This window comes from Puma concolor, chromosome A2 (genome assembly GCF_028749965.1).
Source record: "Puma concolor isolate L17-30 chromosome A2, mPumCon1.1.hap2, whole genome shotgun sequence".
Taxonomy (NCBI): Eukaryota; Metazoa; Chordata; class Mammalia; order Carnivora; family Felidae; genus Puma; species Puma concolor.
Window position 1 is genome coordinate 138,790,394 of NC_141668.1, and position 19,124 is coordinate 138,809,517.

The 19,124-nt window shown below is 40.1% G+C and overlaps 1 protein-coding gene across 15 annotated transcripts in view; it reads left to right on the plus strand.

The window, feature by feature from the left end:
• Window positions 1–19,124, plus strand: part of MAGI1 (membrane associated guanylate kinase, WW and PDZ domain containing 1) — a 642,539-nt gene that overhangs the window by 520,884 nt on the left and 102,531 nt on the right. For all 15 annotated transcript variants that reach the window (XM_086697648.1, XM_086697649.1, XM_086697651.1 and 12 more), the window contains exons 4-5: window positions 5,196–5,402; window positions 14,323–14,524. In XM_086697648.1, the coding sequence (XP_086553774.1) occupies window positions 5,196–5,402; window positions 14,323–14,524 (409 nt within the window). The remainder of the gene's footprint in view (window positions 1–5,195; window positions 5,403–14,322; window positions 14,525–19,124) is intronic.

The following is a 19,124-nucleotide window of genomic DNA, read 5'->3' on the forward strand; positions in this document are numbered from 1 at the left end:
AAGGCCAGCAGTGGCTTCCTCTCCTGTCTTCCCTTGCCCTCTCCTCCCTCCCCAGTCACCGTCTCTGTTAAGTTTATTGTAAAGCCAGTTCCAAAAATAGCAGCAGAGACACATGCGTTCCCACTCGGGAGGGAGCCTGGCCACCTCAGGAAGCACATGTTGGTGTTGGCTAACGTGGAGACTGTAGGAGAGTCAGGCTCCTGTCTCCTGGAAACTGTGAAGTCTGCCAGGTAATAACCCAAATTAATTTTTTAATCATTTATAATTCTTGAGATGATTTTTATTTAATACTGTTAAGTGATCCATGTATCCCTCACAGCGAGTCTCTTGTGCATACTCTCTGTAAGTTGGTGCTTCTAGCATGGCCAGGTCGGGCCTGACGATGACCGCCATGGCAACTTGATAAGGCAGGGAGTTTGCCAGAAGGGGAGAGTTGTAGGGGAGGTGCCCAGGGACTAGGCAGCTAGATTTGGAGAATGAAGAAGGTGGGTGGAGGCAGTGGAGCCTGTGGTGACTAGCCAGTGGCAAGTGCCCCACCTGCCTTGCCTGTCCTTCTGTGGTAAAGGCACATGGATTACGGCATAACCCCACCCACCAGAAGTCCAGGGACTGAAACCACATTCATCCAGGGATCACTAACACCCATCCGAGTTATTGAGGCTGTTTTTTGTTGTTTTTTTTTTTTAATTTTTATTTATTTCTTTTGAGAGGGAGAGAATCCCAAGCAGGCTTCACAGCAGAGCCTGATGCAGGCCTTGAACCCATGAACTGTGAGATCGCGAACCCCAGAGTCAGATGCTTAACCGACAGAGCCACCCAAGTGCCCCAAGGCTGTTTTGAAGTTTTAGGTTTTCTTCCTTCCCTCCTGAGTCCAGGCTACTTTGTGCGGCCATACCTTCACGTGGCATCAGCCTTGATTGGGGCCAAGATATTTGTCCAGCAAGAGCAGGGACACACAAGGGTAGAACAACTTCTCTCCAAAAATCCTTAATGCAACAAGTGTGCTCCACGTGCCTTGGCTTTGGTCACGTACTTGTCATCAACATTACCTGGAAGAGATGGAATCCGAGGAACAAGAGTTTATATTTGCCAAGCAGCACTTCTCAGTATATCCAGATTTGGATCAGAAGCATTCCATTTTTTGCAGCACCTGGCTGGCTCAGTCAGTCGAGCGTGTGACTCTTGATCTCAGGGTTGTAAGTTCAAGCCCCACGTTGGGTGTAGAAATTTCTTAAAAATGACAAAAATCTTTAAAAAAAAAAAAGAAAAGAAAGATTCCATTTTTATGTTAGTGACTAATTCAAATTACTTTTTTAATCTATGGGAAAAAACATATCTGTGAAGGAAAGTTGAACCTTATGTAATTACAAAACCACTAAATATAAGCTTTTCTATAAAGTTCGCAATCAACAAGGAAAATAAATGCTGGCGAGATCTAATTACACCATCTCCCATTTATAACCCCTTATAGTTTATAGGGTACCTTCCAGCAAGTTAAATAATTTGACCTTCACGATCATCCTATGAGGTCGCTGGGCCTGGGGCTGTCATTTATGTCTTAGAGAGGAAGTATTAAACTGAGTGTAAAAAACTTGCCAAGGTTGTTTGGTCTCTGGCACATTTTGCCTGAGTAAAGGAATAGTACCCACTTGTCATGTCCCAAGCACTCCAGATACACTGTCTCGTTAACCCTTCCAACATGGTGGAATGAGCTCGCTTTTTAACAAAAAATTTTGTTTTTACATTTATTTATTTTTGAGACACAGAGAAACAGAGCACACGTGGGGAGGGGCAGAGAGAGAAGGAGACAGAATCCAAAGCAGGCTCCAGGCTCCAAACTGTCAGCACAGAGCCCGACATGGGGTTCGAACCCACAAACCGTGAGATCATGACCTGAGCCAAAGTCGGATGCCCAACCAACTGAGCCACCCAGGCGCCCCAGGAATGAGCTCATTTTAATGATTAGAAACAAACTATCAACACTTAAGTAGTGTTTATTGAGTGTCAGTGTAGTAGCAGACTTTCATGTGGGTTAAAGACTTTTAATGGACCATCTTATTTTATCCTCAAAACAGGTGCTCTCGATACAAACGAGGTATTTTTAGAACCCTAATTTTACAGAAGGGGATGATGAGGGGTTGTTTCTGTTTTTGTTTTTGTTTTTGTTTTTTAATGGCTAAACGCCTATGATCACAGAGTCAGTTAGTGGTGAAGCAAGGATTTGAAGGCAAAACTGTCTCTTTACCACTTTGGTGGGCCGCATACTTTTCACGCCTATACCTCAGATTAACCTGAATGAGATGACTGACCCGAGACACTTTGTCTTCTATGACGGTAACTGCATGTGGTTCAGCATAATAATATGTACTTTTTTTGTGTCCAGTATTAATTTTCAGAAACAGGAAACAACTGTGAATAAATGGATTATTTGGGGAGTTTATCGTTGCTTTGAAATAATTTAAGAAAGACTCTGCACTTGAAAACTTGGGAAAATCCACACCTGTTTGTCAAATTTAGGTAGAACTTTTCTTTTCCCAGCATTTATTTTTGTCATTAACTGAAGATGTCTAAGTTTTCATTGATTTTTTTTTTTTTTAATGACAACAGCTTCCTGAATGTTGATTTGGTTTCATGACACTGGAAATGAATGATCATGTTTGTAAAATTATAATCATAAAATTATGAATAAAGGGACCCATCCCTTGGTCACATCTTTGAGTGGAAGAGTCTTATATAGACTTTGGTCTTTAACTTCTAACTCAAACATGAACATGATGCTTAGTGTAATAGTGATCAGAAGGAATTAGAATTAAATTCAGTAAACCTTTGTCTATTTTTTGTTCCCTGTGAAGATAATCTTTTAAATCGTGAGCTGTTTTACTTTCCTGCCTCATTAATAATCTTCAGATTGTGAAAAAGTCAGCACTGTGGTCTCCTTTCAACTTCAGCAAAAGGGTGGGAGGTCCTTAGATGTAACCTCTGTAGAAATGCAGAAGAGGCCTTGGTTCATACATGTGCTTCACCCTTGCCCACGTGTTAGCGGTTATATTCAGTTTCTGTACCTTTAACTTGGACACCTGACAAGTTTTTTTGAAGAAATTGATAGTATCATCTTCCGTGAAAGAACTATAATGATTCAGTTGAGTAAAAGCCTCCAGAATGTGCTTTTTAGGTTTCTCTCTGGAAGGATACCAGAGAGATGCCCACTAGTCTCCTGCCCCTTTTAACTTGTGTGTTGAGAGTTCCCCGCTGACACCCAGTCTTACACCACTGTCAAAGAAAGTGGGTGTGTATATTCGTAAGTGTCGTGGTTCAAAAAGGATTTTAAAGGGGCGCCTGGGTGGCGCAGTCGGTTAAGCGTCCGACTTCAGCCAGGTCACGATCTCGCGGTCCGTGAGTTCGAGCCCCACGTCAGGCTCTGGGCTGATGGCTCAGAGCCTGGAGCCTGTTTCCGATTCTGTGTCTCCCTCTCTCTCTGCCCCTCCCCCGTTCATGCTCTGTGTCTCTCTGTCCCAAAAAATAAATAAACGTTGGAAAAAAATATTAAAAAAAAAAAAAAAAAAAGGATTTTAAAGAAATAATGTTAATAAACAAGAAATTTTAATTATAAAATAAGGCTCAATGGAAGCCACTTCTTGACCATCTGTGTGTCTCATGCAGAAGAGCATATTACTGTCTCCTTTTGCTTTTGTGCGTTTGTAGTAAAATGTATATTTTATGTAATTATGTATGGAAGCTAGGCAGCGGGCTGAGTCCTTGGGAAGAAACAGTGTATACAGGGTTTGTTATTATTTATAAATTCTACTTTATGAAGCATGGAATTACAAACATTGCTTAGGATTTATTGAAAGACTCAGTATAATTTACCTTCCTGGCCTTCCTGTAAAAGACGTGAGATGGTGAATGGATTAGTGGCATTCTAATGCTAACGTTTTTTTTTTATCATGTAGTCACCGCGTATTATTGATTAGAAGCTGCATTTTTCAAACTTCGGCTATTCGTGAATCACCTTTATGATTTTGTCTACATCTGAACATAATATCTATTACTTGTTTGAAATATTCTTTAAAATAACTTATTTTTAATTTAAGTTTTCAAAAGGAATCATTGCCACTACTATTATTTATTCGGTTAATTAATTTTTATTAGATATAGCTATCTTTTTTTTCTTTTTTTGAGTTTATGTATTTTGAGAGAGGGAGAGAGAAAGAATCCAAAGCAGGCTCCACATTGTTAGTGCAGAGCCTGATGTGGGGCTTGAACCCACAAACCGTGAAATCATGACCGGAGCTGAAACTAAGTGTGAGATACTTAACCAGCTGAGCCACCCAGGCACCCCTATAGCTAGCTGCCTTTTTAAAATTAAAGTCAGTTTTAAAAAGTATTGCTTTTTCGCTTAATTTTAAAAGTCACCTTTATATTACTACCATAACTTAGGAGCTAGACTTTTTTTAGTCCACATTAAAAATATACACACGTATTAAAATTAAAAAATGTAAAAATCCATCCAGATATTGCTCAAAATCACTGAGCCAAACATTGAGGAAAAGTGGCTAGACGCGAAATGGACAGTTACTGAGAGTGGCCATCGTGCCTTCATTGACACAGTTTTCTCTTAGAACTTGGCAAGGGTTCACTCCCACCCCACATGACCCTGAGAGTCAAGTCTGCCATTCAGTTAAAGAGGTGCCACGTGGTATTCACTGTCCTCCTTTTTAAATAATGCCCTGGTTCCCTCTTAAGGAGTCTCCTTATTAAGGGAAAGTGACCTTGACTTTGTAGGCCTGTAAGGGTGCTGGCAATAATGAATTTTTTATTTTCTGTGAGGCTAGGTCTAAATCGGATTCAGCATAATGCTGGCGCATGTATGTAAAAAGGTGACCAACTGAATTTCAAATGCACTGAGGATGAAGTTCTGCTATTCAGTACAGCCGCCTTTGTTTTTAGCCCTAGTAGTAGCTACTTTGCAACTAAACAATGCAGCTTTCCTCCTGGCTTCTGAAATCACCATGTCTAGCTGGGGAGGAACGACTTCTTTCGTAACCTATTCCAGAAATGAAATACAGTTTGTTCTGGCTTTCTATTTAAAAAAAAAAAAATTTTTTTTTTAATGTGCTGAGAGATTTGGATGTGAAGTCTCGAAAAAAACAAAGTATTCTTTCTAAAACATGCAAATGTGTCTCTCCATCACCTAGGAAACTATTATGGGACACCCAAACCTCCTAGCCAGCCAGTTAGTGGGAAAGTGATCACGACGGATGCCTTGCAAAGCCTTCAGTCTGGCTCCAAGCAGTCGACCCCAAAGCGAACCAAGTCCTACAATGATATGCAAAATGCTGGCATAGTCCACACGGAGAATGAGGAGGAGGATGACGTTCCTGAAATGAACAGTAGCTTTACAGGTAAAGACCAGACGACCTTCCCCCTCGATGGACTCGGGGGAAGGGGCGGTGGGAGGCATTTGTAGACAGTGATGAGAAGGTGTCTGTTCTCAGGAAGAATTCAGAAGGGCTGACAAAATTCTATCTCTGACCATGCAAGGTTTGGAGAAGAGATGACTTTTCCTTGGTCTATTTTTCATGCTTCTTTGCAAGACCATTTTAACATCACCCAAATATCTTAAAGGGGCTAGAATGAAATGTCTGTAGAAGGGAATCTAGAATATTCAGCTTTATTTCCTTCTCTTCAAAACAATAGGTCTTAAGAATATTTGTATTTTGTTCATTTATTTCTTGGCCTTGACACTATTCCATAATTACGACTGATTGCTTATAAAGACAAATAAGATAATTTGTTTACCGGTTTAATATTCATTGATGCTGATAGGCTAATAGCAACCTTTTCTCTCATACTTTGCAAGTACAGATTCCATTGGAACTCTATAATGTATTCAGTTAGCTTATGCCAATTTTTCTGTCCGCCCCCAAATGGAGAAACATGGAAAGATAATAAATACTTGTTTCTGTCTTGCATATGCATTCTATATTATATAACCTATATTACTCATTGCGTTGTACATTTATATGTACATTCAAGGCTATGTACCCCCAAGCTTAGATACATTGTATTTTATGAGGGGATCTCCAAGGACAAGGCCTCTAGGTAAGACTAGACTGGTTGGGTAGCACCCACTTCCTGGGGGCACCATTCACAGAGGCTATGGTGTTTATTTCTCAGGTTAGTGTAGTGACCAAGAATGGATCACAAATGTTTTTCACTTTATGGAGGTTTGACTTTATACAGTAACTCAGGATGGAGCAACTGCACAAGGCGTGAGTCACTCCCGTTTATAATATTGTGACTTTGAAGAACACCTTGTTTCTTCTGTTCTTTCTGTACTTAAAAAGTAATTTCTTCGATATTTTAGAGTATAGCTATGGAGCAGTTATCTGCAGCATATGAGGTGTTTCTCTCTCTTGGTGACCTTTCTTGACATCATCACACTACAGTCCTTACTTGAGTAGACTCCTTCCCAATAATGGGGAAATTAGTTAAACTCCATATTTTCCTTCTCGTGTTTGCAAATCTAATAGAATATTTAAGAAAATGTGTTTGTTCAATGCTTTCTACAGCCTATATAGGCCTCTTTGACGTTTTCTTTTTTTTTATTAATTTGTTTTCTTTTTTATTTTTTTTAATTTACATCCAAATTAGTTAGCATCTAGTGCAACAATGATTTCCCAGGAATAGATTCCTTAGTGCCCCTTACCCATTTAGCCCATCCCCCTCCCACAACCCCTCCAGTAACCCTCTGTTTGTTCTCCATATTTGTGAGTCTCTTCTTTGTCCCCCTCCCTGTTTTTATATTATTTTTGTTTCCCTTCCCTTATGTTCATCTGTCTTGTCTCTTAAAGTCCTCATATGAGTGAAGTCATATGAATTTTGTCTTTCTCTGACTGACTAATTTCACTTAGTGTAGTACCCTCCAGTTCCATCCATGTAGGTGCAAATGGCAAGATTTCATTCTTTTTGATTGCCGAGTAATACTCCATAGTATATATACACCACATCTTCTTTATCCATTCACCCATCGATGGACATTTGGGCTCTTTCCATACTTTGGCTATTGTTGATAGTGCTGCTGTAAACATGGGGGTGCGTGTGTCCCTTCAAAACAACACACCTGTATCCCTTGGATAAATACCTAGTAGTGCCATTGCTGGGTCGTAGGGTAGTTCTATTTTTAGTTTTTTGAGGAACCTCCATACTGTTTTCTAGAGTGGCTGCACCCGCTTGCATTCCCATGACGTTTTCTCATTAAGCTCAGAAGACTGAAATTCTTCAAAATGACAATTAAAACAATTTTTGATGGCTTTATTGTCACACCAGTAACCCAATCCTTCTGCAAGAAGCATTAGATAAAGAAGAGACCTAATTTGTTATCCTGGTTTCTTGGTTCTCAGTAGTTGTCTTACTATGAACGTAATTTCTAACTTTCCTCATCTGTAAAATGGTTAAGGTTAAATCATATCTAAGTTCCCCCTTCTAGCTCTAAGATTTTGAGTCCACAAAAATTTTCATTTTCCAATTAGAATGGATTAGGCCAGGGGCTGACCTACTATTGTTCCAGCTAGGAGAAATTTGCCATCTTTTATTACATAGGCATTTATTTAAATCAGTTCCTTTCATTTACGTAGAAATATCTGATTCATATTTAGTAGTCCTTGCTGATATGAAAGCCAGTTTTGGAAAAAAGTTAAAATATTTCTTTTTAAAAGTAGCTAACATTATAACGTCTTGATCTTTCAACAAATAAGGATAGCACATCATGACGTAACCCAAAACATGTTTCCAGGCACAGAAAGAAGACCTGGGGAGTGATATGCAGTGAAACACTCCTGCCAGGTGGAAGACAGTCCCCAGGAGACATGAGTGTCCTTGTCTCTCCTCTATTTATTAAGTACTTTCTTGGTATAAAGCAAGAACAAAGTAAGAATTGTTGACAGTTGGTTTTAATGCACTTCCTATGTCTAACTACTAGGAACCTTTGTCTCTTAGAAAACATGCCTCAGAAATTCTGACTCCATTCAATCTTCGCTTGAAATCCTGGCGTCAAAGAAAAACTTTTGGGCCCAGGTCATCATTGCTGTATTCAGTCTGATCATTCATTCCGTGCGCACACACACACAAAAGCCAAGTGACACTTGAACGTCTTCTGCAGCTTCCTGTCCTAACCCCCAGAAAGCTGGTAGGATGCATAGAGAAGTGATGTTCAGATGTACATGTGATGGGTATCCTCAATGTGTTGAGTAAATGCCTCCTCACTTACCGAGCTGTAACTGTGACAGCTGACAGCCTGTCATACCCTAACTCATATAAATTCTTTCAAATAATTGACACTGTGTGTATCTCTGTGTCTATGATATGTGTATCAAACTAGCTATGTCAAAGCATTTTGCTCTCTGAACCACTTTAAGTAGCAATCCACCAGCCACTTGGAGCACAGAGTGACAGTAACATAATGAGGTCTTGGCTCTGGGTTGCGAGAGTTGTGATAAAGGAATGAGTGTCATATCCAAATACGGAAACGCTATGGAGCTATTAAAAATATTGACCAGGATATTTTTAATTCACATGCTGTTGTTATTATCTTAGCAGATTTCTGCTCTGTGGCTTTGGAAAGAGGCACACGATGTCTAAATAGTATGCCTAAGTGATATTGGGAATGTCTGCAGGCAAAGGCAGGAAATACATGGTCAGAAGCATCCTGGGGAGGTGGCCACAATCCCTGCCACCGTCTGTGACGGAGGCAGGAGCTGAGCAGTGAACAGTCACCCCAGATACTCCCCACAGTACTGACTGTTGAACACAAAGCATTCTTCTACAAACCGTGCCCAAACTATGGACCTGAAGGAGCCCTTGAAAATGAACGCTACGTGTGCTTCATGAAGGTAGAGTTATGAGCCAAGCACACACATTTATACAAATAAATTTTTTAAAGCGCATTTGTAGAAGTACTTTGTTTCGTACAGCTTGGAAAATATGTAACAAGCCACCACAACTAAAAAGTAGCTAGTTCATCCATTAACCTCCTCTAAGAGACATCAAGATATTTAATTGTGTTTTGAAGCCTTTTTTTTCTCCCAACAGCCCCCCTGTTATTGAACATGAGGTTGCTGATGCTTCTTTTCCATTAGTAGGCAATGATAAAACATTGCTTTGGACTGTCAAGAGATAATATTACTCTAAGAGCTAATGTTTCTCCATTGCTATGTGGCAGGCATTTTGCTAAGCTCTTTACCCATATGCTAGAGAGGTCTAATAGCTTGTCCAAGTTCACAAAACCAGTGAGTGTCAAACCTGTCATTTCAAGCTGACTCCAGAGCCTACATGCTCATCCAGTGTGCTATTTGTGTTTGAATCAGGTTTATTAGTTATGTACCCAGTCAAGGATGCACATAATCTCAAAGTACATAATGCAATATAGGCTCCGGAAGTGTATTTTTGACATGAGTTTATATTCTCAAAGTTACCCTCAAAAGCCCCCAAGTATGTGTATGTGTATGTTAAATGTTTGGAAGCTTCCTATTTACTATGAATGAAAAAGTTATCGATGTTATTTATGGTTTACAAGTCCTTTTCACATGTATCCTATAAACCACCTGGAAATCTCTAGAGATAAGCAACATAGGTATTACCTCCCCCATTTTGCAGATGAGATCACCAAGGAAAAGTGCATGTTCCCTAACTCTAGACAGTGGGAGAACCGGGCTTCCTCATTGCCCATCCGGTCTGTGTTCCAACAGTCCCTTCTACCTATCCCGTTGGGATCCATTGGCAACCTTTCATAAGAGAGTGACAGCAATGCTCCTAAATGTTCGGTGAATCCATTGAAAGATGTTCTGAAATCAGAGCACATGTCAAGGTCAAAGCCATGATTAGGACTATTAATTTTTAAGTCTGTACTTTTTTCCAGCCTCTCATTTTTGGACTTTGCATTTTCTTTAAGAGAATGAGATTGTTTGAGGTTCTGTTGAACTGGAAAGAAGACACAGAAAGCCAAACACGTCAAGTTGCTCACATTAAACATCTGTAGCTTTGTTTTTGTTCATCAGTTAGATGGGAGGAATCCTTTGACAGTATGAAGTCATCATCATGTGCACTTTAAATATCTTACAATTTTGTCACTATACCTCGGTGAAGCTCAAAATTTTTTTTTTTAATTTTTTTTTCAACGTTTATTTATTTTTGGGACAGAGAGAGACAGAGCATGAATGGGGGAGGGGTAGAGAGAGAGGGAGACATAGAATCGGAAACAGGCTCCAGGCTCTTGAGCCATCAGCCCAGAGCCTGACGCGGGGCTCGAACTCACAGACCGCGAGATCGTGACCTGGCTGAAGCCGGACGCTTAACCGACTGCGCCACCCAGGCGCCCCAAAGCTGAAATATTTTTAATAAAAAATATCGATGGCTTTTTGTATGTCAGTCATACCTCAATCAAGCATGTGTTTAAAGAAGACATGTACAGGGGCGCTTGGGTGGCGCAGTCGGTTAAGCGTCCGACTTCAGCCAGGTCACGATCTCGCGGTCCGTGAGTTTGAGCCCCGCGTCGGGCTCTGGGCTGATGGCTCGGAGCCTGGAGCCTGTTTCCGATTCTGTGTCTCCCTCTCTCTCTGCCTCTCCCCCGTCCATGCTCTGTCTCTCTCTGTCCCAAAAATAAATAAACGTTGAAAAAAAAAATTAAAAAAATAAAATAAAATTAAGAAGACATGTACAATATACAAAATGAAAAATATTTGGATACTTTACAATAAGGTCTAGTTGCTAGAGGAATTTTAATTTTTCTTTAGGAAATTATAGTTGCTTAGATATTTTGCCAGTGAGCTAATAACATTCCCTTCCCAGAGTCAAGGTTTTGGAACGCTGGCAGGACTTTGTTTTTTACATAAATTACATTGAGAGTTTAACCGAATCCTTTAATGTTTATGTCCAGCCTGTTGCCACTCCCCCCTTTTTTTTGTTACATCCAGCTTCTATTAAAATGGGTCGATTAAAATTCTTACATAAAATTATTGAATGTCATCCATTGCCCTAGGACTTCTCTAGCCCTTAAATACCATGTTAAAAGATGATCACTGACTTTGGACATTTGCGTTTCTAGTAGCTGGTCCCAGTCCCTGAGGACCCGTCAGGCCCACACTGAGTGCCAGGCCCTTTGGCAGGCATTTTACGTGTCCTCAGTCCTTCAGGTCTTCTGGCTTGTGCATTTTGTTTTCACTTCACAGTTGAGGAATCAGTTGCTCAGAAAGGCAGTCCGTCTGTTCTGAAGTCACACAGCTAGAAACGGGCAAACTCTGTGATCTGGACTGTGGTCTGATGTCACATCCATCCTGAGGGCCCAAGCTGACCTGAAGACAGGTTAATCATAATAACTTTGATGAAGAAACTGATGATGATAGCAGCTAATAAATACTGTTAGCTGTATCCTACACACTGTACTGGCTGCTTTACTAAATTCATGCATTCCTCCCCACAACCCAGTGAGGTTGGTACCATTATCCCCATTTTATAGATGAGGAAACCAGGGCTTTCAGAGGTTAAGTGTGTTGCCCAAATTAGCAAAAGGTGAGGCCAGGATTCAAAGTTAGGCAGTCTGGCTTCTAAGTCAGTGCTTGTAATGAGTATTTGTTCTCTTCTCTTTCTGTTTTTGTTGTTTTTCTTTTTTTTTTTTTTCTTTTTTTTTTTTTTTTGCTTGTACCATATTGCTTCACTATTTTTTTTTAAAGGAATTGCGATTGAAGTATTGGGAACGTTTTGCATAAAAATACAGATTCCCACCTTCGCTTTAAAAAACAGATCTGGAGGGGCCACCTGGGTAGCTCATCTGACTTCTGCTCTGGTCATGATCTCGTGAGTTCAAGCCCCGTGTCGGGCTCTGTGCTGACAGCTCAGAACCTGGAGCCTGTTTCAGATTCTATGTCTCCCTCTCTCTCTGCCCCTCCACCACTCATGCTCTGTCTCTGTCTCTGTCTCTCTCTCAAAAATAAATAAACATTAAAAAAAAATCTGGAAATACTGAGTCCACTCTTCCTCAGGACGCTGACATGGCACACAGAATTCCTTGCCCCCATCAGAAAGGCTGAACCCTCTGCAATGCTCCATCTAGACATGGTATTTGTGCCTTGGCTGGCACTGCAGACATAGGAGTTTGGACTCTGGCCCATCGGCAGCAAGACAGAACCCCTCCCAGAAGGTGAAAGTTCTAGTGAGTCTTTTGAGAGCTCTTTATCTCTGTCCTCCAAGTATGATTCTTGTCTCTGAATCTCCATCACTGGGTGGTTTAAAAATGCACATTTTGGAACGATCCCCCAAGTCTATTCTCTATAGTAGGGAGTCAGAATCTACACTTTCACCATCTTTCTGGGTGATTGCTATGTACACGTCCATGTAGGAAGTGTACATTCTAAAAATACCGGAAAAGGGGCACCTGGGTGGCTCAGTCGGTTGGGAGTCCGACTTCGGCTCAGGTCATGATCTCGCGGTCCGTGAGTTTGAGCCCTGCGTCGGGCTCTGTGCTGACAGCTCAGGGCCTGGAGTTGCTTCGGATTCTGTCTCCCTCTCTCTCTACCCCTCCCCTGCTCACATTCTGTCTCTCTCTCTCTCGAAAATAAAAACATAAAAATACCAAAAATGAATATACGTTGGCTCCTAGAGACTTAAGGGCTACTCTTTTAAATCCTGCCAAGTTTCGAATTTATTTTCTTTCGATTTGTAATTTCAAATTGTTTCTTCCCTGTTGGCTTCATTTCCTTTTTTCTCCTTAAAAATTCTAGTTCTTTTATTAACCTGCACTGATGGATACAAATTGTGAAACCAACTCAAATTGGCTTAAGCAAGAATGTAGAGGATCAAGCAACTGAAGAGGCCAGCAGTACATGGCATCAGTGGCTCAGGCAGGAATATTAGGCAGCTCTTTCATTTCTGCTGTCCGCTTTGTAGACTTAATTCTAAGTCAGGTCTTGCCAACCTGTGTCGAGATGGCCACGAGCACCTGCAGCATGAGAATCCGTCAGCTTAATAATTTCAGCATCCAGAAGATAATTCCAGCAAACACTTGTATGCCTGACATTCATTTGCTTTGGATCAGGCACCTGACCCAATAAGAAAGGCAAGAGTGATAGCCCTGTGACTTGGGCATACCACATGAGCTTGGTGTGGGTTTAAGTCAGTCCCCACCTGGACCACAAGGACTTTGATGGGTTGGATTTCCAAAGGGAAGTCTGAGAGCTGGTTCTAGAGAAAGAGGGTAGAAATGAATTGCAGGGAAAGACCACAGGCGTCCTCCTCAGTGGTGGCAGATTTTTCGTGGAAGCGGTTGTTTAATAGGCTCCATGTGCCCTCCATCCAACTTCTGAATTAGCTTCATTCTCTTGTGCATCATTGGGAGCGAGTCATGAGAGAAAGATTTGAAAACGGCCTTTCATTATTCCTCAGTCTGCTTTCAGAAATCATGTCTACAGGAGAATTACTGTGGGAGGTGGAAAATAACCACAACTCCTGATTCTTAACGTTTTAAAACCCCGTGGAGACTGACGTTTAACATCCCCATAAAAATTCAGCCAGAATGTCAGCAGCGCCATTTGTAGATACGTTGATGACATCATCTCTTGATGTTTCCAGTTAATAAGAAGGCAAGGAGATTCATGTACTTCGAGTCTTCTTTTTAAACCCAAGTCAAATTAGTCCACCCACATGATACTGTTCTGGGGGTAACTGTCTTGTTTTTTGTAAGAACATTCCCTTACTTTTCCAAAAGAAGCTAGAATCTGACTCACTGGGATAGCTGTGTCTATGCTCTAAAGTTTTATATACTTGCCAGCTTGATGTGTCGGTTTTTGATCTTTGCCACTGTCTACCAAAAATGTTCTGAATAATTGTTACAAAAATGGAGAATGATGCCACCCTATCTGTGTTTTCTTCTTGCTGTCCAAGGCCTGCTGAGTCATGAAACCAAATGACACCTAGGAGTGAGAGTGTGGCTCAGTCTGTGTTTCGATGCCCCTATTGGTATAAGAGACATTAGGGTTTTAGTTCTGAATTTGTTTCTTCTTTGGCATTTCCAAGGTTTTGAGCAGTGTTATTTGAGCATGTCTTTCTCTTCTTTCTTTTTAAGTGCGATAAATGCGGTCTGTCATTTTGATGTTTTCTATTAAGAGAACTTCCGTCTAAATAAAACAATAGAGTTGATGGCCAGCAGTTGGGAAAGAGAGGGCTTTTAAGAATATAGATGCAGACAGTAGTGAACACCTGCTTTGAGGTATGATTGATGAATTTTTCTCTCTCTATCTCTCTCTCTCTCCTCCTCTCTCTGCAATTTGACAGCCGATTCCGGTGCCCAGGAAGAGCACACTCTCCAAGAAACAGCGTTACCGCCTGTGAATAGTAGCATCGTCGCTGCTCCCATCACGGACGCTTCTCAGAAGTTCCCTCAATACCTACCTCTTTGTGCAGAGGATAATTTAGGTCCTCTACCCGAGAACTGGGAGATGGCGTACACCGAAAATGGAGAAGTCTATTTTATAGAGTAAAGTATACCCTTCGTCCTCTCTGAAGCTGTCCCTTTATGTCGTCACTCTTCCTTCTCGCCCCCTAGTGGCTACGGTTGTAAATTACATCTGAAAGGACTGATTTTGCGCTGATGGTTTTCTTTCATATAGTTTCACAGGCTTTGTGCCAAAAAGCAATCAGCACAGCCTCCCAATCACTGAGTCTGAGGATCTCAAAGAAGCTTAAGTTAATAATTTCCCTCAAGAGTGAAACAACCATATTCTGGTGTATATATAAATTAGGGCATAATATATAAAGAACATATGGAGCCATTCAGTAAATTCTTTGGTTACTTTTTTTTAATTGGGTTGCAAGGGCTTTAGGGTTTTTTGTTGTTGTTTTTCTTTTCAGTTGAGTTTTAAGAGTTCTTCATACATTCTGAATACAATTCCTTTAACATTTTTGTGGTTTGTGAACATTTTTTCCAAGTCTGACTTTTCATTGTCTTGACTGTGTCTTTTGAAGAGCCCCAAGTTCTTAATTTTGAGGAAGTCTGATTTATCAATGTTTTTCTTTTGTGGGCTGTGCTTTTAGTGTGCTGGCTGAGAAGTTTTTGCCTAAATCAAAGTTATAAAGCTGTCGTTGTCTGCCATCTTTGTTTTAGAAGTTTTATTGCTTACATTTTCCATTTAGGTGTATGATCCATTCTAAGTTGATTTTTTTTTTTTTTACACGGTGCAATTACATGGATTGAAATTTGAGAATATGGTAGCCTCCCTTCCCCAGTCCCTACTCTGTAGTCTCACGTGGCACAGTTTTAGTCACTCATGGTCAACTGTGCTCTGGAAACAGATGATCCTCCTGACACATTGTCACAAGGTCACTAGTGGCCTCATGCTACGTCACAGTGCTTATGTCATTCTCCTCATTTCATCTCATCACATAGGCATTTTATCATCTCACGTCATCACAAGAAGAAGGGTGAGTACAGTACAATAATATACTTTGAGAGAGAGAGGCCACATTCACATAAATTTTATTATAAGATATTGTTATAATTGTTCTTTTTTATTAGCTATTGTTAATTTCTTACTGTGCCTAATTTAATAAATTAAACCTCACCATAGGTATGTATGTATAGGAGAAAACATAGTATATTTAGGGTTTGGTACTATATATAAATCTACAGTTTTAGTCATCCGCTGGAGATCTTACAACTTAGCTTCTGTGAACAAAGGGTGGATTACACTATACAGATGTGAAAAATCTTTCAAAATTATAAAACTTACATATATCTATGTGTGTATACATATGCATATACATATATACATATATATATATGTATATGTATATATGTATATATAAGATATTACTAAAAGTTAAACATTTAAGGGGAGCCTGGGTGGCTCAGTCAGTTAAGTGTCGAACTTTGGCTCAGGTCATGATCTCGCACTTTGTGGGTTCAAGCCCCGTGTTGGGCTCTGTGCTAACAGCTCAGAGCCTGGAGCCTGCTTGGATTCTGTGTCTCCTACTCTCTCTGCTCCTCCCCTGCTCATACTCTGTCTCTCTTTGTCTCTCAATAATAAATCAACTTTTATCAACGTTTATTTATTTTTGGGACAGAGAGAGACAGAGCATGAACGGGCGAGGGGCAGAGAGAGAGGGAGACACAGAATCGGAAACAGGCTCCAGGCTCTGAGCCATCAGCCCAGAGCCCGATGCGGGGCTCGAACTCACGGACTGCGAGATCGCGACCTGGCTGAAGTCGGACGCTTAACCGACTGCGCCACCCAGGCGCCCCTAAATCAACTTTTAAAAAAATGTTTTTAAAATTAAGCATTTAATAAGTAGTTTACTAAAAATGGAAAAATATACAAACAATTGAAATTATTCTAAGAATCTCAGGTAATAGCATTTTTTCTCCAATAATAGTCATCTTTTTAAAATTTGTTTTAAAATTTTTTTTTTAATGTGTTTTTATTTTTGAGAGAGAGAGAGACAGACTGTGAATGGAGGAGGGGCAAAGAAAGAGTGAGACACAGAATGCAAAGTAGTCTCCAGGCTCTGAGCTGTCAGCACAGAGTCTGACGTGGGGCTCGAACTCACAAACCGTGAGGTCCTGACCTGAGCCAAAATCAGACGCTTAACTAACTGAGCTGCTCAGGGGCCCCACTAAATTTGTTTTTTAATGTTTATTTAATGCGATCAGCACAGAGCCTGACACGGAGCTTGATGTCATGAATCATGAGATCATGACCTGAGTCGAAATCAAGAGTGAGACACTTAACCAAATGAGCCATCTGTGTGCCACAATAATACTCAGTTTTTAAAATGCTACACTTTGGCTCTATTATTAAGATTCTCTGTTAAGATTTACCATGGTTTATATACCACTAAAAAAAAAAAAAAAAAAAAACCCTAAGACAAAAAAAAAAAAACAACCACAAAATGGCCAATTAAGCTATAAAATAAATAAAAATATAAGTAAATCTGTTATATTCAAATTGAAGTTGAAGGTCTGCTGTTCAGTGAACAATAGCCAAGTGAAAGTGACAAAGAAAAAGATTAGAGAAGACACAAATTACCAGCATTAGGAATCAAACAGGGAATCACCGCAGACCCTGAAGACATTAAAAGGTAATCAGAGAATGTTGCCAACAAACCTACACACGTGAAGTTGACAACTTAGATAAAATGGACCAATTTCATGAGAAGCACGAACTACCACAACTCATCTGTATGAAATAGATAATTTAAATAGCTCCATAATGACTAAGGAAAATGAATTTGTCATTTAAAAACTCATGAAAAAGAAATCTCCAGGCCCAGATGGTTTCACTGGAGAACCGCTCCAAGAATTAAATTTCTATACAGTCTCTTCCTGAAAACAGAAGTACAGGAACACTTACCAATTATGTTTATGAGACTATTGTCACCTTGTTACCAAAAACAAACAAGGAGAGTCTAAGGAAAAAAGAAAACTACAGAGCAAGAGCTCATGATTATAGACATAAAAATCTGTACCAAAATATCAGCAAATAATATTCCATAACAGAGAAAGAATTTTATACCATGATCAAGTAGAAATTATCCCAAGGATATAAGACTGGTTCAATATTTGGAAAATTCATAAATACAGTCTACCATATTAAGATACTAAAGAAAAAATCCGACATCATATTTATCAATGCAAAGTCTTTGACAAAATTCAGCACTCATTCATGATGAAATTTCTCAGAAAAACCAGAACAAGGGGAATTTTCTTGGCTTGATAAAGAATATCTACAGAAAACCTACTGCTAACATGACACTTAGTGGTAAAAGACAAAAAAAATACTTCCCCTGCTTGATTGGGAACAAGCAAGGATATTAGCTCTCACCACTCTTTTTTTTTTTTTTTAATGTTTACTTATTTTTGAAGGAGAGAGACAGAGTGTGAGTGGGGGGGCAGGGGCAGAGAGAGAGGGAGACACACAATCTGAAGCAGGCTCCAGGCTCTGAGCTGTCACCGCAGAGCCCGACACGGGGCTTGAACCCACAAACCGTGAGATCACGACCTGAGCCAAAGTCGATTGCTCAACTGAGCCACCCAGGCGCCCCAGGTCTCACCACTCTTAATCAACCTGGTTATGTAAGTTCTAGCCAGGAGAGTAAGTCAGGAAAAGGAAATAAAAGGCCTATAGTTTGAAAAAGAAGGAAGAAAACTATCCCTCTATGCAGATCACATGACCATACCCAAGAAATGTATAAGAAAGTACAAAATCACAAGAAATGTAAAAAAATGTCCTAGAATCAGTAAGTTCAGCAAGATCACAAGATAAAAGATAAGCATACAAATATCATTGTACTTATGACCACATGGACATCAAAATTCAAGAAAAAGTTTTTCTTCCCAAAAAACTCCACTTAAGCATAAATCTAACAAGATATGTATAGGATGTTATATACTGCAGACTACAAAATGTTGTTGAAAGAAATCAAAGAAAGTCTAAATGGAGAGATGTCTTCCATAGATTGAAAGACTCAATTATATAGTAAAGATGTCCACTCTCCCAAAATGGATATGCACGTTTAGCGAAAATTCTGTCAAAATCTCAGTGAAGGCTTTTGTTAGTATACACAAGTTTATTTTAAAATTTTTATAGGGGGGCACCTGGGTGGCTCAGTTGGTCAAGTGTCCGACTTTGGCCCAGGTCATGATCTCGCGGTTCTGAGTTGGAGCCCGACATCGGGCTCTCTGCTGTCAGCACAGAGCCTCCTTCTGATCCTCTGTGTCCCCCTTTCTCTCTGCACCTGCCCCCCTCTCAAAAATAAAAATACAACACTAGACATGAATAAACAAAGTTTATATAGAAAGGCAAAGGAGTCAAAATAGCTGGAATAGTTTTAAAAGAGAAGAATAAACTTAATCAGTTTGTCCATTATCAAGACGTATTATATAGCCGCAGTAACAGAGGCTGTGTGGTGTTGGCAACGAAATGGGCACATGGATCAATGAAACCCAGAAACAGCCCCACAAGTATGTCTAAGTGATTTTCAACAAAGATGCCAAAGCCATTCACTGCAGGGAAGAAGATAGCCTTTTCAAAGAAGTGCTATTGGAGCGAATGTTTAGCCAGAGGTAAATAAATTAGGCT